Source organism: Solea senegalensis, linkage group LG18, assembly GCF_019176455.1.
Source record: "Solea senegalensis isolate Sse05_10M linkage group LG18, IFAPA_SoseM_1, whole genome shotgun sequence".
NCBI lineage: Eukaryota > Metazoa > Chordata > Actinopteri > Pleuronectiformes > Soleidae > Solea > Solea senegalensis.
In genome coordinates, this window is record NC_058041.1 from 16,257,757 (window position 1) to 16,280,309 (window position 22,553).

The window sequence follows — 22,553 nt, forward strand, 5'->3', positions numbered from 1 at the left end:
TTTGTGATTTCTGTGAGATATGAAGTGCAATATTTATCTACTGCAATTATGATTAGTTTGAGTATCGTGATCGCCTTCTTGGAACCAGCATTCGGTGTCACATGATCGGGAAAGAGCACCATCTGTTTAGGTTTTTCTGTCGATCCAGCCAGTTTCAGTCTTTTGCAATCATTTTTTTGGATTTTTAAGTTCTGTCTCACTCTGACAAAATTCTCCAGTGACTAAGACATACAAAGAGGCCAAAGGGAAAAAAAACCCATCACAAGATGATCATGTGCTTTTCTGGCGAAAAACCTGCATGGTCTTATGAGCAGAGAGGGCATCCGTTCCATTTTGGATGGATCAGTCACAGTTTATTAGACATCCAAACCCCTGACAATCCAGAGTTGAGTTGGTTTGTCCTGGACACAAGCAAGGGGGGCTTCAAGGAAAAAAGGTTGGGGACCACTGCAGCTCCGCTCACAGAGACAGATGATGCTAAATAAACACAAAACTGAAGGTTCTTCATCACAGAATATATCGTAAAGAGTATCTGACAAAAAAAATTGTTTAACTTTCATAAAGAGTAAAGCTCCCGTCTGCGTTAGCCTATGAACAAACTACGAAAATGAGGAGAAAAATATTTAAAAAGTTAAAAATGTTACTCATGTTAATGAAATAATTTAATCCTCTGCTGTCCCCTACAGTTTAGAGGGGATTATTTACACTCATTCTCCAGTTTTTATATGAATGTTGTTCTTGTCTATGCAGATGATACACTTTACTTCACAATCATTGTAGAATGATCCAGTCTTTCAGAATAGGCTGGCCTTTGAACATCACTGCTGTTAATTAAAGGAAACACATCTTTAAACAGTTTGGTGGGGATGGGATCTGACTGACAGGTTGATGGTTTGGATGAAGTCTCATGTTTTATTCTTCAGTCAGGTTGACTCACTGCAGTTTGTCAGAGATCAGCTGTTCTTCTCTGGCTTCTCTTCTGAAGTCCAACCCAGGATTCAGGAGTGAAGCTGCTGTTTTCTGGGTTTTGTGTTTATTTGGACTCAATATTGAAATAATTTATGTTTTGCGTCATGGCCCATTCGCCAAACGAAATATCAAAATGTGCATTGGCCATGGCAACATTGCAATGAAGTGAACCTACAAATGATTTATATTGGATCATTTTAATATTGGATGATGGAACTACAGTACACACTTTGACAGACCAGATGGAATGAAAGAATGCTTGTTTCAAAAAGAGTAAAGGCCATTGTTATTGAAACAAATTTAAAAAATACTGCAGGACAAAAAAAGTGAATCAGCTTTGAAGAACTTGGATAAACATATTGTCAATTTGTGTATTATATAAAAGGACCTTAATGCTGGACCTTAATGTTAATATATGTGACATTATTGAGTTGTTACATACATACATTACATTAATTATAGTTTTCTACCTGATCATTTTCACAAAGTACATGTTGTTTAAGAGATAATTAATGCCTTTAGACACTTGATCACACATATACATTATACTGAAAACAACACAGTGGGCAGCATTATGTTGAGGTGTGTGTTTGATCTTGTGCTGCCCTCTGCTGTTGAAAAAATAGACGCTTCAAAATGACTTAACATGAACTCCCTAAGGAAAAACACAATTCAGATATATGATGTCTGTAAACCTAAGACGGCAGTTCAGTATATGTTGATCACAAAGTCTAAAAATCATCATTCTTTATATCAGTTGTGTAGAGATCAAGCTACAGCTGACTGATTGTGTGTGTGTGTGTGTGTGTGTGTGTGTGCGCCTGCGAGAGCTCGTCATTGTCACCTCTTCAGGACTTATAAGGCTAAGATGTGAATTGTGGTAAGATTATGGTTAATGTTAGACATTAACTGGTGAGGGATAACGCCTTGGTTAGGCTGTCCAAATAAATGGAAGTCAATGCAGTGTACTAAGAGGAGTAGCTGTACAAGCGTGTGTGTGCGGGTGTTTGTTTGCCTATCACTCATTTCTCTAACAGAAGATACTGCCAGTCAGCAAACTGATTAGCAGGGTCACCATGGAGATCATTTGGCCTGGAGCGCCACTCGGTTTTATTTGCCAGTCGCCTGCAAGAGAGCACCAAAATATGTACATGTTATTCAGTGTATATATACAATATATACAAATTCAGCTTGGGGCTGGCCCTGACTGGCATGTGTGACTCAAAGGTTTTCAAAACTTTGAGAACCCTGGTCAGACTGCAGTATGTCATCAACAAGATTTATAGAGGTTTATGGAAATGTTGGCATTACTTTTTTTCTGGATTAGTGGTCCCAAGGAGATGGCTCCACTGTCATGGTTAGAAACATCTCTCTCCACTCTTGTGGGACCAGGGTAGCAATGCTGCAGGAAAAAAACACAACATTTTCAGACAGTTACTAACAACATGGCTGCCAGTGGGGACATGGCACTTAATAAAAGGCTTACAGAATAAAAATATATGCCTGCTTAAATCATGCTTGCCTGCTTTGTTACTTTTTCTCACTCGTTAAGACTTTACTGTACCAAAGTCCATAGAGAGCTGAATAAATGATTAAAATAGTAAATCTGCATTTTTAGCTGAACCACGGATCAATTGCTGTACAATTGCAAATTTTCTATTTGGACTTTGATGCAGGGAGTTAGCAGTTTACTAAACAACAAAAATTGTCATTTCAAGTTGGAAAAGGCTGTCGAATGGCGAGATAAAGATGTTTATCACAACTCTTGTGTGACCAGGGTCAAAATTTAAACTTTTCAGCTGAAGCTTTTTACACAAAGTGATTTACAGCAACTATACACAGTTATTTCCTCCATGTTTACTCTCCAAATACCATTCTTCCATCCATCCATTTTCTACCACTTTATCTTCCACAGGACGGTTGTGGGGGGGGTGCTATGCCAATCTCAGCTGACATAGGGCGATAGGTGGGGTCACATCCTGGACAGTTCACCAGTCCATCACAGGGCCACATATAGAGACAAACAACCATTCACTCTCACACCATGTTCAATTTACAGTGTCCAATCCCCATATTGCATGTTTTTGGACTTTGGGAGGAACCCGAAGAACCTGGAGAAAACCCATGCACACGCGGGGAGAAAACATGCAAAAAAGAAAGGCCCCTGTTCCAACCACGGCTCAAACCCAAATAAGTCAAATTTGAACATACGGCTGTGCAGTTGTTTTGTCTCAAAAGACAAAGGTGGACCCGACAGTGCAGGTAGATGGATGAATAGTTGGTAAAGGTGAACATCCTGAAGGAGAAACGGGCCACAGTGGAGACACCATTTTGAACCAGCTCTACTGTGCTATCTGCTGGATTAGGACACCTGGGGAGACAGAGAATGACATAAAAGTTACTTAACACTAGAATCAGTAGTGCAAACAGAAGGATACTATACTGGAACACTGTACTGGAATACTGCTTTACTCTGTATTAATGAGATCCCAGCGGACAGGGCAGGTAGCATTATTGAAAGGTGTCGCCCAGCAGGAGTCCAAAATGGTGGAGATCTGCCGACTGTCGACTCCCACCGTCTGCACCTCAATGTACAACCGCTGGTCTATTTCCATTTCGTGGTTTCTGCTTCTGGTCAGGGGAACGCGGAATCCTGGGTCTTCAAAGGGGATCATCCGCAAATGATAGCGACCTTGGCCAGAGGGAAGTCTCTTGTTTACAATGCTGCAGGAAAAAAACATTACACCATGTGATTAAATCTATGGAGGAAAGAAGGTTGTCTGTAGATTTCATACTCAATGTGAACATAAACACATCGAGGATGGTTGAATGGGAAAAATATACTCAATGATAACAATTACCAAGTAATAGCTTGGTAATAAATTGGAAAAACTTCATGGGACATGAGGAAGGGTGAATTTCAACTATATGGAAAACAATATGGAGTACAATAATGCATGTCCATGTAACAGTGTAAATAATTACTTTTTTACATTGTTTTCATTGTTAAACATTGTTAAATTCCTGTTAAACTTGGGACTACAACCGCATCATTGTGTATTCTATTTTGAAAGTCCACAGCGGAAGTTAGCGTAACACTTAACGCTGCTAATTTTGCAAAATGTTACGCTGTGGGTAAGTAAGTTGTCGTCCTGTTGCTCGGACATAAAACTCCGTTGTAAATGCTGACTATGATTCATATGATGTGTAAACTCTATCAGCATTTACTGTATGATATGTTCGTCTAATGAAACGCTGGTAAAACCCATAGTATCATTGCTTTACGACGGATTGTTGCCGCAGTGTGCGAAGTATTTACGTTAGCTAATGTGTGAAGAGTGTTTAAGCTAGCTACTAACAGCACGAGGTGTGCGTGGTCTGGATGTACTAATAAGAACTCCTCTTTTATAGTTCGAGCGGGAACAGACCATGGATGTATTGAACTGGATAGAGCACCGCCCCCTCTGCCTTGAAGACAATTTTGTCATGGTGGCTACTCCCAGTACTGCAACAAAAAAATACTCATGGGCCCAAAAAGCAATTTTCCCATTGACCACAATAGTAAATCGGTTCATAAAATTACTGATAAATGTAATGACCACATGAATTAGAGTGAAAGAATCTGGAGTTATACAATTACATTTTGTATTTTACAACATTTTTGATGATTAGCGTGCAGTATATCAGTGAATGGAAAATCAAGCAAAAAGCATCCAAGAAAACAACATAATTCCTGTAACAATACATACAAACTAATAGCCACAGTCAATTAAATGAACCATTAAATTGATAATTTTAACCAGCAATGACGTCATTATACTTTTCAGTTTACTGCATTCACTATCGTTGGTTTTGACATTGATTTACGAATCCATGGTTTAAAGACCGAAGCTAACGTGCAATTGGTATTCCTGAAATCTGCTTGTGCATGTCAGTAGCATACTCCCATCATGCCTTTCACTGTTTATGGACATGCGGACGGCTCGTTCACATAGCTGAAACGCATTATGGGGGGTAACACTACTGTGCATGCTCATGCTCTACACAACCCGGAAATAAACGCGGAAGTCAGAAACTTTTTTGGCTTAGGCACTGGGTGAGCAACTCCATAGGAATGATTGGAGCCAAAGGGGCGGTGCTCTATCCAGTTCTTATAATACATCCATGGAACAGACTTGACATCTTATTAACTGCACACTGGTTGAGTATTTGTCCCATGTTGCAGGTATGTTATTTGTAATGTTGAATGTGCAATATTGTTGTGTGTTATTAATATGTGGATGCGAAACTGAACTTTGGCAGGTGAATGCTCTGATTTAATGTCAGATTAATGTAATGTAATTTTACTGTTAATCATTACAGATCATTAAGATATTTAATATGTTTTTCTAAGCGAATGATGCCACTATGCGATCACTACGCTCAGAAGCAAAATGTTACGCTGTGGTTCGAGCAGGAACAGACTTGACGTCTTATTAACTGCACACTGGTTGTGTATTTGTCCAATGTTGCAGAAATAAACCAGTCGAGTGCTCCATCCAACCTTTTTCCATGAAGTTTATGCAAACAGCAGTAGAGCATTATAACCAAAGTCACATCCACATGTTATCAGGTCTTTGAAAACCTGTAGCTAGTTTTCCATAAAATATAACGCTAATTTTATAATGAATTTCAGCAAAAGTGAATGGAAAAAACACACATATATGTGTCCATCAACTGCTGTTTAGGGCCCGGTGTGTTTTAATTGTTGGGAGTGAGCATCATCCTGCACTGGATTATGCTAATTTTTGAATAGACAGCCCTTCAGTTGGTTTTTGCATCTGGTTTTTGAGGGCAGAGCTTTAGAGTGGACATTGTAAGCTCCTGCTTCAAAATAGGACATTTTAAGGAGATGTTTGGTTTTTAAACTTTGAGTTTTTTAGAACCACATTCAAAATGGTCATTAAAAAAGCAGGCAGATGGAAATGCAGCTAAAAACAACAATGACAATGGACACTGTGGTTATCACCTCTCTACAGGGTTGATGCCCACATCCATGGATAGAGCCTGGGACAGAAGATATTCACAGCAGAAGTGCAGGTGAATGGACTTCTCACGGCTGATGATGAAGCCCTCATGAGGGTCCACATCACCCTGAACGGTATTCTCGTAAATGAAATGGGTCCCATTGCTCTGTAAGAGTAGCACAATAGGAGAGTTTATTTTTTAAAGTAATGTGCTTTTTTTTCAAATGTGGGTTTTATTTAACTGTAAACTGTGACCATGCTCTTTAGACTCTGTACATATGGACTGTACCCTGAGAGATGTCCCACACAGCTGGTCATCATTGTTAAAGTGGAACACCAGTCGTCCGTCCCGCACAGTCCCTTTGCAGGAGGGGTCCCGCAGGTGTAGAGCATCAGAGTGGAAGCCGGCTTCGAACAGCTGGCAGCGGGAAAGGGATAAGGTGCCAGAGCTACTGACACATGTGGTGGATGGGTCTATGAATCAAAAACATGATGACAAAGTGACTTTCACTGTGACAGGAAACAGACAATCAAAACGTAGTTGCCAGTAGGGACAGACGGAAAAAACAGATTTCAGCCACTTAATAAAAGGCTTGCCTAATAAAATCAATGTAAGCCTTAATATCTTAAGAATATCCCTGCTGCTTTATTTCACTGTGAGACAATCTTTTCTCACTGGAAACTGAATTTTGTCTTCAGTTTGTAAGTAATTTTACATCACAGCACACAGGAGTTGTCGATCCACTATTAGTAGTTCAAATGTGTTATTTTGGGACTTTGTTGAAATCCTTGATTCCAACTTACCTTAGTGACACTTTGTACTGCGGTGTGGGAGAGTGAGCAGCTACTACATTCTTAAAGAGGAACTAAACCCCTGGTCTGAGGCTAACTCCGCCCAATGCCTGATTTTGAAAATCTTCAAAACAAGTGGGCAGGCCTATGACTACCATGTTCTGCATGAACTTAGGCAAGGCTCCATTAATTAATACTGAAAACGGATTATCTCACCATAACTCTCATTGTTGGGCCGATGGTGGTGTTCATCACAGAAGCAGCCGTAAACGCCGTCTTTCTCACCACACCATTCATGATCCCAGCAGTCCAGCATGTCACATGGGTCTGACTCAGCTGCACCAACAAGAGAAATGTGTGTGGAAAATAAAACAAAATGGATAAGGTAGAAGATACTGTACCAACAGTCACCAACAGAAATATTAATTTGTCTCCATTATCAACCCACTGTTTACATACCACAGTGCAGTGCTGGACGCCACTCAGGGATGTCCAGTCCCAAAACTGAGCAAGTTCTCTCATAGGCTGCAACAGCACTACACAGCATGCCATTGGCTGCAGTGTAGAGGCAGAGATCAAAGACACAGGAGGTGAAAAAATGCTGGGGGTTAGAGTGTGGGTGACAGGTCCTGAATGGGCCAGTGGTGTTTGTGATAACACTACAGAGGGCAGTGTACTCTTCCCTGAAGGTACAGTCATTTAATCCTTCATCAACATCCCCATCTTCGGATCCACATCTAGAAAACAACACACCAACTTGTCATCAATATCTCATGCACACTCCATACTATTCATTTTATACCACTCTTCACAACAGCTCACCCTGGTTGGCTTGTGGGTGCCCTCCAGCTGTGTCCAAACTCGTTGTCATTTTGTGCCAGAGTGCCATTGGGCAAGACTTTGTCATCTGCAAGGTCACTGTTGAAATTTCCACACATTCCAATGACTCTGTTTTGACGATGTTGGGAGACCCTTACCAATAAAATTCTCTGGCCATCAAACTGGACTACCAGGTCATTAGCATCGACCACTACAAAGCTTCCCTGCCTAACGACTTGAGCCAAGCCTCCTGTGGCATTTGTAGAAGATGCATCACTTCCATTTATCTGATGGGACGAGAGATGAGGCACAGTTTATTTGTGAGCACCTCTTACCCCAGACTGAAGTTTTATATACATACAGTATATATAATTATGAAATTGTTACCTTTACTCTTTTGTTTGGTCCAATCTTGATGTACATGCTTTCTTGTTGTTTTGAGATATATATATCCACAGTTGATACAAAGGACACACGGTTGTTACCACGGTGCTTATTGGTGGCAATTACTTGGAACTGGGTTTCATTGCTCCTGTGGCTTACACTCTCAGTGATGATGTAAGAGCATGTGCCCTGGAAATTGACTACTGCCCCATCAAAGGTGATGTAGTGTGGGTCCCCCAACACGGTGCAGGTGGACATTGAATCAAAGCAACCCAGGTGGCCGTCTCTGACGGTGCACTGTTGTGCAGGAGTGCAAGATGCAGCCGTGCAGAGCAGGTCACTGGGGCCACGGCATTCACATCGCTGGGAGCAACCTTCTGTCCAGAAAGACTCACCAGCCTAGGATATATCAGGAAAACAGATAATAAAAATCTACTTCAAAGCATAGACTGTGTATAACAAATGGATGTTGCCTTCTAGTGTGAAGAGTGAGGCCCATGAAGTATGACATAAGTAACAGTCAGCCACAGAACCCATTTGGATATTAGTCTGATTGTGACGATGTGTCTTGATGCCAATATTTGTCTGTGTGTGTGTATAAATTTAAATTAAATATATCTTTGTGGGGTCCAAAAAGTTTTCAAACCTGTGAGGACATTTTGACCTTGTGAGGACATCAGCATTAAGACCTGGTATAGGTTTAGGCTTTGAATGAGTTAGACACTTAGTTGTGATGGTTAAGGTTAGGGAAAGGGGCTAGAGAATGCATTATGTTTATAATGTGTTCTCACTAAGCTATACAAACAAGTGTGTGTTTGTGAGGTCCATTCGTGCCGTTGATGATGATGATGATGTTAATATTGTGGTTGTGGCTTCACATAAATTCATGTATAAACACTGATTAGTATAAAAAAAACTGATAATGTGTCCTAAACCACCCCCGAATATGGGTTTTGTGATCATATTTCAGGTTATTATTAGGAAGGATTGGGACAAAATGTGATCAAATCAGTCAGGATACATGTTCATATTACTTCTAAAAGGTGTCTTAGTGTGCAGCCCTGCTAAAGGCTCACACAGAGGCACATGTTACTAAAGACCAACGCACCTCAAGTTATTTCTAAGTAATTCACATATTTAGTAATTATTGGGACATGACTTACTTTATAGTAGAAGCCATCATATTGACAACCACAGTTTTCCACATGGACACACGATGTCCCACTCCTGACATAGTCCTCGTCACAGAAACATCCCTCAGAGCAAACGTGGTCACAGCTGGTATCAACAAGGCTGGTACAAGTGTGGCCACAGTCGGTACCACACAGCTCATAATGGCTGTTGGCCGGACAGCTCAGGACTTAATGAGTGTAGAGAGAAAAAGTATCATTTAGATTGAAGCAGATGGCTATTTAGATTTCCAGCAATGCATTGCCTAGTTGACTTACTGCAGGTGGTGTTCTGTCTCCAAGGGTAGACACGAATATTAGCCAACTGACAGACACTGACATAGGCTTCGATTGCTTTGCACAGGAGATCGTTACCCTGATTTCCCGACACACAAACGTCAAACACACAGTCACTGAAATATGGCGTTGGGTCCACATGCTCATGGCAGAAGCTGAAGGGGCCATCGGTTGCTGTGATCACTTCACACTGGGCTCTGGCAGAGAGGTCATCGGTGCACTGAGGACATGAGGAACCACAGCCGTCACTGCAGGTGTAGTTACCCGCCACCTTCCAAGCTTTCCCAAACTCATCAGGAGTGTTGACTATTGATCCAGATGGAGTGCGGAAGTCGTCAGTGCGGTTTCCATTGAAGTTTCCACAAAGTCCACATGTTTTTCCTCTGTGAAGATGACATCATGCAAGTACATGATTAGAGAGGTGGTTTTAATGGCTGAAATTAAAGGGATACTTCAGGGTTGTTGTTTGAGTGTGATTGTAGGAGTTATTGACCATTACTGCCAGCAAGGACACAAGGATTTTAGCCATATGAAAACATCTAGTGAGTAAGAATTTGTGACATTAAATGGTGAAACTGCACTGGTCCCTATCCCAAGTGTGTTATGTAACAACAGTGGCTTTTGCATGAGAGAAAGTATATAATCCTTATTTGTTTGCAAAGTAAGACACATTCACACAGCACAACTATGTACTGCACTTTTTTGATCATCATACACTGTGGGCAAAGCTGTCAGGAGCCACTTGGTGTTACTTGTGGATACATCAAAGTGTCCCAGTAGACAGTAAAAACATAGCCTTTTAACAAAGTGCTCTATGATTGTTCAAGTGTATGATGTTTTATGTTTGCAACTTTATTTTAAAATTTAATGGTCTTTGCTGCCTGGGAACAGAAATGTGTTTCTTGTTGCCATTTTAGCTTGCATGAACATGGGAGCTACCTATCTTGTTTGGTGAATTGCTGATTATCACATAGTCTGCCTCCCTTCCTTCCTCATGCTAGTTGTTGGCACTCTTAGCTCTAACTTATACAACCACACTTCAAAAAACAACTAAACATGTCACAGCATTACAGTTTTTTTTCCTCAATGAAGGAAGGTACCTGTAATTGGCAGGTACAGAGAGGGACACTGTACTAGAGCCATCATAAGTAACATTTAAGCCAAAATTAGTACTAATGAATATACGGGATCCACTTGCATAGATTGAAACATGACTTCCATTCAAGGCGACTGGTAGATTTCTACTAAATCCATTGACCTAAAAAAGAAGTTGGAAAAATACAATTGTCAGTACTCCATTTAGTAACTGAAATTGCATTGCTTGTTGCAACTTGATTAAAGCTAAATGTTAGTTATGCAGCTATCTTATAGGAATTTATGAACTCACTTGAACTACACCATGTCTTTCCCTTGAAATGTGCAGTTGGTAATCCCACACTTTGACAAAAACTTCAGCTACGATTGAAACTGGCAACCCTTTCAATAGCTCATTCTTAGCTTCCACTGAAAATTGGTGGAGTCCACCAGTGATGTCACAAAGGGTTGCCAGAACATAGCGACAGGTTCCTTGGAAGTCATAAGCCTTACGATCAAATGTCACATAGTGGGGGTCTCCAGAAGCAGAGCAGGTACCATGAGGGTTTGGATGGCAGCCAAACTCACCCCCCACCACACGGCAGGACTCCTGTGGTCCACAAGAGCTTGGGGTGCAGTACACTGTCCCAGTGGTGCCATTACAAACACATGAGCTCTGACAGTCACCGTCCCAGAACTGCTCACCATCGTGCCGGATGCGTCCATTGTGATGGCATCCACAGGATGTTGGCGGCACACACTGGTTGCCATTGAGGACATAACCATCATTACACTGGCACCCCTCCTGACACACTGCATCACAGGTGAAAGGGAAAGAGAGGCTGGGGCAGGTGGAGGGACAAGGGGTTCCACAGAGCTCGTAATGGCTATTTAGTGGGCAGACTTGTTCTAGAGAAAAAGAAGTTGAGACAATATTGTCATGATATAGATTTATACCACATCCAAAGTCAATTTAACTGGAGGAAGAGTGCTTACCACAGCCAGTTGCATTCCTCCAGTGTTGCAGGACTACACGGTTCTGTTGACATATTAGTGCATAATCCCGTAGGGCTTTGCATCGTGCTGATGTTGGATCTCTAGAGGCTTCAAGAGTCTTGATGCACATTTCCACATGTGGTTGTGGGTCTACCACGGCCCAACACTGAGGAAATGGCCCAGTTTGTGAGTTAAGAATTCCACAGTACTCAGTAGAATTATAGTTTGTTGTATAATTATTATTTCCACTTTCAACACAGTGTGCAGCGAGTGAGCCATCTCGCCAGCTGTCTCCAAATTCCTGAGAGCTGTTGACCAGAATGCCACTGGGTGTGCGGAAGTCATCATGTGAGTGACCATTGTAGTCACCACAGAGTCCACCCAGTGAGCTACTATAGACACCGGGAGCAGTGATTCGCACAAAGTGAGGCCAGACTGTCTGCACAGTCACACCGAACGAGGTGCGAATAATGATGCTGTGAACGCTGCTGTGGTAGATTTGGATTCGGTTGGATACAGAGCTGAAAGGGAGTCTGATCAGCTGACCGTCAACCTAAAGAGAAATTCAGTTTCATACATTGCAGTTAAAAACATTTAAAGAAGGGTTCAAATACAGTGCACATATCACATTGCAGATGTTTTCAGACATGAACTCCAGACAATTTCCAAAGAATCCAGGCATTTGGTTTGCTGTTCCCATTGGATTACTGGCAGACTGCAGTTTCACATTTTTCCCATTGCCAGTGGTTGTTCTACCCTGTAGTGTTTTTTTCCACTCCTTTTTCACCCATGTCTGAATTGTGTCACTGATATACTGGAAACAACTGAATGAGTTAGAGTCTTTACATCGGTCTCTGAATGATCCCCTTGTTGAAATCAATGATATCGAGCATTGTCCCATTTTGAATACATGCTAATAGCTATCGAAATGGCGGATCTCTGGCAAAAAGAGAATAGATGAAGTAGAAGTTGATGCATTCACCTGGGTCTTTCATTGTTTTTTCCCATTGATGCCGATCGGTGCCAAAGCTGAGAACCCATTTGCATTGCAATGTCAGACTATTTGTCTCACCCAACCTACAACCCATTGGCCAGTGCCAATATAGATCTTTGGACAGAATAGTGCTGCTTTGGTGTTGCACTCGTTGTGAAATAACATTTGTCCAACCAATTGGATCTCAAGGATTTTAAAATGTTTTACAGCTCATACTATCTAAAGATTGGGGTTTTGAGCTGGCAGCAGCAGCAGTCTATGTCTGTTTGGAGCAATTTCTGCTGACTTTGGCATTGTTGCATACAGGTCCTCTGGTCAATCTCTGTCTAGAAAATGTCTGGGTTCAGTGCATGTCTGAAAGCATCATAAGAATTTTTAAAAGGTCTGTAGTCCCTTACCTTAACAATGCTGTTGTTTGCCATCTCAATGGAGACATGTATTCCTGCCGCCTCAAACTTAAGCAACCTGGCAAAACTCTGATGTCCTCTCGGCACTTTTTCTGCTATTACCGTAAACTCAGTGTGATTTAACACTCTCATCACTTTGGCAAGAGTCAGCTGACACGCCCCAGGATACCAGTATGTCAGTCCATCAAATGTTTTATATGATCCTGGGCCCTTTATCCAGCATGATGAATAGCTCTTAGGTCTACATCCTCTTTCTCCTTCCTCCAACTTACACAATTCAAGTGGACTACAGCTATGCGAGTGACAGGTCATGGAGCCGTACTGGCAGCTACAGCGTCTCCCACAGTCCTCATCTAGTATCACAGTTTCTCCAGAGCTGTAGTAACGACCCTCAAAGCTGCAGCCACAGTCGGCATGAGGGACGCAGACCCCAGCACTGAGGATGTACCCTGAGTTGCAGATACAGCTCTCCTGGGGAGGGAGAGGGCAGTTTTGTGTGGAATTTGGATTGACACATGTAGCTGGACATCCTGTGCCTTGGGGATCAAAGTGACTGTTGCCTGGGCAGGGGATTTCTAGACAAACAGACAAAATTAACTTTGACTTTATGGAAAAGTGGAAATTATATTTGGAAATAATGTTGATTGACTGACAGACATACCACAGAAGCCTGGTCTTCTCCAGCTTGGCAACTGGATACCAAGTTGCTGACACTGACTGGCATAAACATGCAGGGCTTGACACAGAATGGGCTGGTACCCTCCTCCCACACACAGATCATACACACAACTCTCCACAAACATTCGTGGGGGAAGCTGCTGATGGCAAGCTGCAAAGGGTCCTGAAGTGTTCTGGAGGAGCCCACAATGGTCTGAATTGCTGTATAAAGCTGTCTGATGTTCAGTACAGGCAGCACAGTCCTGACCTTCACATGGAGGCTCACATCCAATCTCATTGTACCATTTAGCTCGCCAGCTTTCAGCAAACACCACATCGGAACTCACAATTTCACCTTCGGGTGTTTTAAAATCATCTCTGGAGTCGTTGTTGAAGTTCCCACACAGACCACATGTTGCGTTCTGATAAGTGAAGGGCACATTAATTCTGACAAAAAAATACTTGTCATAAGAAACCTCCAAGCCAAAATCAGTGCTGATGACCATAGAAAATCCTGACTGATAGACATGGATTGTGCCGTTGTTAAGGTAGAACGGTGTGGCTGCAAAGGCTCCGTTGACCTGTCAACACGCAAACATGTTAGCTGAATGAAACATACGTTTGTTTAGTGACATAAAAGTGCTGTTTTTAACCCAAGTCCGAATTACTAACCTTGGCTTTACCCTGATTTCCTTTGACGAGCTCAATAGTTTCATTGTAAACAAACACTCTAACCAGTTCTGTCCAGGAGACTCGAGTGCTGCCCCGGTTCTCATTCTTAGCCTCTACCCGGTAGTATGGCAGCCCACTGCTGCTTTGCTCTGAAATAACGTATGTGCAGGTTCCTTGAAAGTGAAACACTTTGTCATCGAAAGTGTAATAATGTGGATCACCACTTATGGTGCAGGTGCGCTTCCGCACCGTCTGGCAAGCGAACTTAAAAGCAACTGGTTGACAGATTTGGGAAAAGGAGCAGGGCTCCGGGAGGCAGCGCAAGCCCGCTGAGGTGCAGGTGCACTTCTGTGCACAGGTCCTGTCGGTCCAGAATGAGGCTCCCAGCTGCACAGATTCACCTTTAAAGAAATCACAGGAATCAGTGTCACTTATCTGCATACTAATATGCACTGGCACGCTCACATTGGTGGTGTTTTATAGCAGTTTTAACTTGGCCTTCTTCTGGATTCAACCACCCATTACTGCTTAATTTAAAAGGATAATTCTTTTTTGAAGAAGTGTGGTTGTGAAGGCCACACGGTGTTGTAGTGGAGCCCCGGTTGGAACAAGGGCCTTTCTGCATGGAGTTTGCATGTTCTCCCCGTGTGTGCGTGGGTTCTCTCCGGGTTCTCCGGCTTCCTCCCACAGTCCAAAAACATGCAATGTGGGGAATAGGTAAATTGGACACTCTAAATTGACCATAGGAGTGAGTGTGAGAGTGAATGGTTGTTTGTCTCTAGCTGTGTGTGGCCCTGCGATGGACTGGCGAACTGTCCAGGGTGTACCCCGCCTATCGCCCGATGTAGCTGAGATTGGCACAGCACCCCCCGCGACCCTCTGGTGGAGGATAAAGTGGTTAGATGATGATGACTGACTGACAGTCTGAAATGCAGTCATTTATTGTAATGCTCAGTACACTGAGCATAATTGTGTAGGGCATTTGATCAGGTTTATTGAAAGTACATGATCAAGCAGTGGTCACTTGTTTCACAATCTGAGGCAGATAGGAACTCGTTAAAAGCTTTGCTTCCCCCATAATGTCATTAAAAAATATATATATACCGTTAAATCTGCATTGTAAGCTACATCAAGAAGCAGCAAGAAGAACTGTTACCAGGAACTGAGGAGCTAGTGGTCAGAAAAAAGTCTGTGGTAATGTGGAAGATTTTATAACAGACAGGAACTGTCTGCAGTGATATGATACACAGGGAGACTGAGAGTGAGGCAATTTTGTCAAAAAGCTCTCATTTGGAAAATTACAGAACTTGAAAGTAGTCATGTTGTGTCTCTTAGCTTGTTTGTTGGTTTGTTTGACTCGCACTTTCAATTTCTTTCTTTCTTTCTTTCATTTCTTTGCCTTTCAAAGTTGCACAATATACTGTAATTTACAATATACATGATATCTTGAGTAACTCTGCCACATCCATCTTGTCCATTGTCAAATATGAAGAATTTAAGGGGAAAAAATGCCCTGAAGTGAACTGAAGTCAGTCTATTAAAGAGCCTTTAATGGTCTGATAAACATTACTGTTCTGATCACTGCTTCTGCTCTTACCGTTAAAGGTGCAGCCTCTTGATCCATGGTCTGTTCTGAAGGCCCATCGACCAGGGACATTGACGTTGCTTCTCAGGCGGAAAACTGAGTTGGGGCCTGTTGCAGAAGTGGAGAATGATCCAGGGATGATGAAGTAGTGAGCAGACCCTACTGTATCATAGCCAGCCTGCAGAACACAAAACACAAATCATGAGTCTGATGAAATAAAAATTAATTAATAAAAAAAATGAACATTATAATTTGAATAGTAGAAATAGTGAGAGTATGTGAGTTTGTTAGTTATGAAACACAAGAATTAATTTGTGGCTCAATTTACTTCACTTAAAGCACCTTATGGCGCATTTCCACCGGCTCTACTCGTCTCGTCTCGTCTCGCCCCGCCTTGGCATGGCACGACTGCGGTGACTTTGTTTTATACGCGACACACACACAGACACTAGTGACTAGTGACTTTATACCAAACTTCTGTAGTTGGAGATTAACCCACATTTTTAGGATTGTTAAAAAGTTTTAACTGATCTACAATTGGGCACTGTTCGGCTTGATTTCTGTCCACACGTCTCCAGAGTACCGGTGTACAGCCTCCTACTCCACAGACTACAGCGGCAGCAGTCTGTGATGCCGCTGGCGGTTGCCGGCGATGTCCCTAAATACGGCACTCCACTTTAAAATACTCCTGTTAAATATAAAGGTTTCCCTGGTAGTTGTTGGAGATTAACCCACATTTTTAGGATTGTTAAGTAGTTTTAAGTGATCTACAGTTCGGCGCTGTTCAGCTTGATGTGTGTGGGATGTCTCTTCCTGTGACGGGCCTCTGGCCAGTCAGCGGCCGGCAGTCTGACCAATCATCGCATAGTACCTATTTAAGTACGCTTGGAACCTCGCTGGAGCAGGTACTAAAAATAGCACCTGGTACCAGGTACTATGCTAGTGGAAACGCTACCTAAACCGTGGCGTGGCGAGGCGAGGCGAGTAGAGCCGATGGACATGCGCCATCAGTGTCATTGTGTCATACAACAAAAATGCTTTTCAAGGCATAAATTAAGATACCAAGTCATCAAACAACAATAAAAAAGTGATATACAAATATACACATTATCACCGCGGTGCGCTCTGACCTGCACATTCCGGGTGGTTGAGGCTATTATCCCATAGTTCATCAACACAAATGACGTCTGGCCCCCAGCGATCAACACGGCCTGGGCAGTGGTGCGCTGCAAAATATGAATATTAACATCATATGTACACTTTTCTTCATTCCAGCACTGACCCTGCAACAAGCAATGTACTTATTATCTTACTCTTCCAGTTTATTGTTTTCACAGTTGATTTAAATGACCGGTACAAAGTCTTCTGAGCAAACAATTTTAAAAAATTGTTTATTTTTTTATTAAAGCTGCATGGTGTTTGCGAACTGCAGGCATTTGCCTCAACTTCCAAGGGATATTTACACCGATATCAAGGGAGTGACATGGAAAGGGTGCTAAAGAACCATTGGAGCTGGTTATTTTGGTACAATTCCAAATGGAAATGCAACTGTAACCATTTCACTTTGTGGAAAAGCAAATATTAATGACATAAATTCAGACTTACTGTTCCTGAATTGGGGTAGTAGGCCACCTCGTACCATGTTGCAACAAAGACAAACGTGGCTTCAAAACTGATGCTTGAGAAATAGGTGTTGATGTCTCGCGTAGCTTGTTGGAGGACACTGCCGCTGGTGTACTGGTTGTAGTAGACATGACCATTTCCTCTGTTGTCCAAATCTGTCCAGAAGGCAGCGATGAAGTCTCTAGTTCCGTTCATAGGAAAACGTTGAGGAGTGTAACTGCTCCATGCAGTGTTGAAGGTTAGGTGTCCATTCTGGTTGACCTGTAAATGTAGAAATGTTTTCAGTGTCATCACTGTAGGTACTATAGTATATTTAGAGTAAAATGTCAGGGACCACATGTAATATTTATTTTGTGTGTGTTTGTGTGTGCACATACAAAGAAATGGGGCAACCTAACAATTTCATGCATACTTACTTAGGGTATTTTTAGTGGACAATTCAAACGTTTAAACCACAATCTCGAAATAAAATCATTATGAATCACAAGGTTGTGGAATCACTGGAAAGATGTTGGCCCCTCCCCCTTTGGCACTTATAATAAATAATAAATAACTCCTAGTAATGTTTGCAAGCTCGAGATTTTCTCACTTGTTCACATGGACAATAACTGAAATTTACCACAATCAACTAATTGTGTTTTTTTTTTTTTAGATGATGATGAGAGCCATCTTGTGTCGAACACACGCATCTACAGCCATGCTGTTGTGCGTTTCGGCCTGAGATCCACAGCCTTGTGTTAATACATTTTAGGCACCATCTTGCATTGAACACACATGTCTATGGCTATGCTGCTGTGCGTTTCAGCCCAAGTTCTGCAGGCTTACGTTAATGTCTTTTTGGTGCCATCTTGTAAAGAGGTGTGCATCTTCAGTCACTGCTACTGTGCACACCTCCGCCATTTTGGTTCTGGAAGTGGGAGTGGCTTCGCCTTGTTACCAACCGTGTCATTTCACTTCAGTGCACAGATTCATACCTTCAATAATTTTTAATTGGAATATCTTTTGATATTACAGTTAATTACAGTGATTATTCAGACTAATTTTAAAGGCATAGATTGATTGTCTATTCCCTGTGTTCAGGGTGGTGCCCCGATCTGATACAATTAATAATTAATTAGGCAATAAGGGCAATATGGACAAAATCACCAGAACTTTCTGCATCCATCCTTTCCTAAGACCTTGAATGACTATGGTTGTAGTTAATGTATGTGATGGAAATCTGCCTTTCTAAATTATTAAGATAATTAAAAAAAATTATTATTTACATTTTTTAATTTTTTTCTAAATATTTAATTATTTTTATCAATCAAAATATTGCAACTAACTGTTGAACCCCAAAGTTAATGGTGCCCCGTGTGAGGCTTTCAAGTATACCAACGTCAGATATCTTGTTATTATTCTTATTCTTATATATCTTATTATTTAAGTTGAATTCTTGAAGTTTTGCCTCCTAAATTGCTTGCAGTATGTTAAAGAAATATATATAAATATCAGCAGGTTGCGTTTTACCTTGTTAATCCATGCCTAAGTAATTTTCATATATATTTCATATCAAAGATGTGCTTAAATATTTTCTCCACCTTTTCCCATATAAAGAACGTGTGCACAATTAGGTTCCTGTTCTCCACAACAAGCTGGACTCTTCTGAGAGGTGAGATTTCAAATGTATTTTGGGCGTAATGAAGTATCTAATGCTCACTTTAGTATATTCCCTTCCAGTATTTTGATTGAGTCACTTTAAGATGTTCTTTTAGGGAGTCTTTCCAGGCCTTTGTTGATATGTTCATTTGTATTTTGTTATCCCATTGTTCTTTTACCTTTGTGTCTGCAGTCGTATGTTTTTGCAGTATCTTGTTTCTATTTTGGATATATTGTATTCATTTATTTGCTGGTTTTTGAGGTAGCTTATAACCTGTAAATGTTTGACACTCAGAAGCAATATTTTCAAAGGAGTTAACTGTGTAAGCTTGTGAGTAATTGTTAATATGTCACTAGTCCTTTATCAGCCCAGCAGTATATTATCTTGTCCAATCCATTTGCCATTTCGCGTGGGAACTACACATACCAATTCCCTTTCCATACTTCCACTTCTGTGAGTGCTTCTTTTCATCGTATATTGTCTCAGCTAGGACTAATATAATAGTCTATAATATAATAATAGCATTGTTTGACAGTTTAGTGGTAATGGTTGGGATCATTTATCTCAAACATGTTAATTTATTTTTTCTATATAAAAAATGAAAAGTGAACTTTACATACGTAAATGTAATTATAAGTCTGTCCGAAGTAAACAAAAGGCCTCTGCAGGGTGATTTTTGGTGAACTTCCATCATCTGATGAAGGATTTGAAGCTCCAGATATTGGGTAGAGAGAACCTGGAAACAGATGTCGTAGTTTAGTTTAGTGAAAACAGTATTAAAAAAAGTGAGACAAACCTTGTGTTATGTATTTGATAGTGGTGGAACGGTCCAAAAAAAAAAATCCCTTACTACAGATGGATGGACCTCCAGGGCCACTGAAAGTTTTCTAACTGCGACTGCTCATTACATTAATTCGGAGTGGGAGATGAAAAACTCTGTTTTACAGACCCGCCCACTTTAGGAAAGCCACACAAGTGAGCATCTTTCTGAAGCACTGACACAAGCAGTGACAGAATGGAAACTAGAATAAATATGTAAACGTGTATGCAGCAATCGCTCTCCTCTTACTGTTTCAAAATCTCTGGATTGTTACAATGATGTGCATAACCGCTAATCAAGCTGCCTCATTATTTCAGTTTTTGCATGATTGCATGACTTGTCCTTAAGAATATCTGATAAAAAAAAATATCTAATTATTAGGCTATGGATCTGATACATGGTATTGTTGTAAAAAAAGAAAAAAAAACAACCGAACCAAACTGAAAACTGTGACCCCAAAACCGTGATATGAACCGAACCATGCATTTTGTGAACCATTCCACCCCTAGTATTTGATATTTCCCGAAACATGGAATCTAAATGTAATTCACTACACTGGTACATGTGGGTTGAAACTTGTGTGAGCACCATTTATGGCTCCCACCACCTCAGAGTAGCCAGTGCTTGACTATTATTGATACAAATTTAACACTTTAAATTAAATGAATTACAATTGTCATTTACACCAAACCAAAACTATGTTTGTTTGTTTTTTTGGACGGCTTGTAAAATCACAAAAGTGGTATTAATTTTCACTTTCGTATTCAAGTAGGTGTGGTGAACTTGAAATAAACGTTTAATGACTTTGTTTTTTAAAATTTAGAACAGATGTGCAAATGTGTAAGTAAACTAAAACCGAATAACTTAATCTCAACACTATTTAGATATCTAAATAAATCTAAAGACATCTAGATTTATTTAAAATGTTAAAATGCATTACTACTACTGGGGGCCCCTGGTGATCAGGGGGCCCAAGCAGTCAATTTGTTTGCTTATGCCTTGGGCTAGCCCTGCTCAAGGCATTTCACACATTCAGGCTGATGTCTGAGCATAATGCAGCACAAAATCAAAGAATACTCAGAATTAATTTACCTCTAAACCTGACTGATCGTATACCTGTCATATTAAAAAAAAGTTAACTTACTCGCTCCCTGGGGAGTCACTGCTCCTGTGGGTGAAACAAAGAAGAAAGAAATAATGAAACAACTCATGGTGCAAACAATTTTTAAATAAATACATTTTTTTTTAAAAAACACTTAAAAGTACTTACTTATCCCCAAAAGCAGCAGAAACAGCAAGAGTTGATTGGCCATTCTACTCTTCTCCCATTTAAATCTGTTCAAACGTGAAAAGTACCGTAAATGTAATAAGCAGAATTCAAGTGGCAAATTATTTTTGTTCAAATAAATATCTGATCTATAGAATATGGAGTTTTTGGGGAGTATTCACCTGTTATCATCTGAGTGATGGAAGACTACAGGGCTGAAGTGATGTTTTTATAGTAAAAGCTACATGGTGTCATAACTCTGAGGGAGGAGTTACAGATTGGGTGTTTGTGTGTGTTCTCCTTTGTATTTGGGTCATTTTGAATGACTCAAAAGGAACAAAACAAACTGTTCTCCCTCACATAAAGCATTTATCAATTCCTCTTGCAATAAAACATTACACACCGTGTTTTAAACAAATACTCCATCAGCTGCTCCATCTCAAACGCATATTTCTCAACACAGCATTTACAGTAACGGTGTATATTATATTATACACTCATGTCCAATGATTTACTTTCTGAGATATTAGTCATGTCTTGACAATAGGTCTCATTGTCCTGTCAAACTAAATGACATGGTTTGATTTTAAACAGAGATATAAAACTGTGATACAACAGGAATGTGCATGAGATCAATTTTGTTTTTAAAGGGATGGTTCAGGGTTTTTTTAAAAGTGTGGTTGTATTAGGTCCCGAGACCATAATAGTTCACAATAGTGAACTTAAACAAAATAGTTCACCGAGGTAAGCATTATTGATGTGTTTCTATCATGGCACGGTTTGGTACAGTACAGCACAGTACAGTACAGTTTGGAATACTGAAGTCCGGGGTCAGGCTTGCGTTTTGACTGACAACAGTACATTTACTTAGTGGGCGGAGTCTGGGCTGTGCCCGATGGCTTTGTACCATGACGTCGTACCAGTGCGACGACAACAAACAACGGCATTAAATGTGACACAAGAGGCAATAATGGAGGACATCGGGCAGCTCTTTTTTCCGGCTCAGTTTGTGGCTGTTTGTCTCAAAAAGATGTCAAGCTTTGTATGAGAATAGACTGCGGGCATTTGTCTCGACCTCCGTGTGATATGTACACCAAACGCAAGGGAGTGATTTTGTTTAGTCGCCCAATCAGCTGACAGTACCGTACCATTTTACTGTGGTACCACAAGGGAAGGGTGCTATAATGGCTGGTTTTTTTTTCGTACTATTCCTAATGGAAATAATGAATTATTTGCCCGGTAGATGACAAAAATCTATTTCTTTTTGAACTAAAAAGATGAACTAAGAGTCTAAGAGCAGTTTTAACACCCGTAACAGTCTGTGCCAAACAGTTACTTTTTTAAACCAACATATCACCTAAATGTTCCATATTTGTACAATAT

At 40.9% G+C, this 22,553-nt stretch overlaps 1 protein-coding gene across 1 annotated transcript; it reads right to left on the reverse strand.

Annotated features, from left to right (window-relative positions):
* Nucleotides 1-1,150: 1,150 nt before the first annotated feature.
* Nucleotides 1,151-21,365, reverse strand: LOC122759687 (alpha-tectorin-like). The gene is made up of 24 exons (XM_044014703.1): nt 21,174-21,365; nt 21,048-21,071; nt 19,704-19,819; nt 17,427-17,705; nt 16,952-17,047; nt 15,834-15,999; nt 14,237-14,637; nt 13,569-14,145; nt 12,899-13,482; nt 11,507-12,059; nt 10,824-11,419; nt 10,537-10,694; nt 9,419-9,819; nt 9,134-9,330; nt 7,974-8,369; nt 7,590-7,873; nt 7,227-7,504; nt 6,984-7,103; nt 6,265-6,449; nt 5,978-6,141; nt 3,442-3,693; nt 3,181-3,340; nt 2,281-2,371; nt 1,151-2,094 (listed from the first exon to the last, which is right to left on the reverse strand). Exons 1-24 carry the CDS (start codon nt 21,214-21,216, stop codon nt 2,000-2,002), a joined length of 6,216 nt encoding a protein of 2,071 aa, XP_043870638.1. The 5' UTR covers nt 21,217-21,365; the 3' UTR covers nt 1,151-1,999.
* Between the last annotated feature and the right edge of the window lie 1,188 nt (nt 21,366-22,553).

What these genes read in the sequence shown, in the direction of transcription:
- LOC122759687 (XM_044014703.1), bottom strand. Translation starts at nt 21,216, where the DNA reads ATGGCCAATCAACTCTTGCTGTTTCTGCTGCTTTTGGGGATAA. An exon ending in TCTGCTGCTTTTGGGGATAA is followed by an intron (nt 21,072 to 21,173) that starts GTAAGTACTTTT and finishes TTTCACCCACAG; the next exon opens with GAGCAGTGACTCCCCAGGGA. An exon ending in GAAATCAGGGTAAAGCCAAG is followed by an intron (nt 14,146 to 14,236) that starts GTTAGTAATTCG and finishes GCGTGTTGACAG; the next exon opens with GTCAACGGAGCCTTTGCAGC.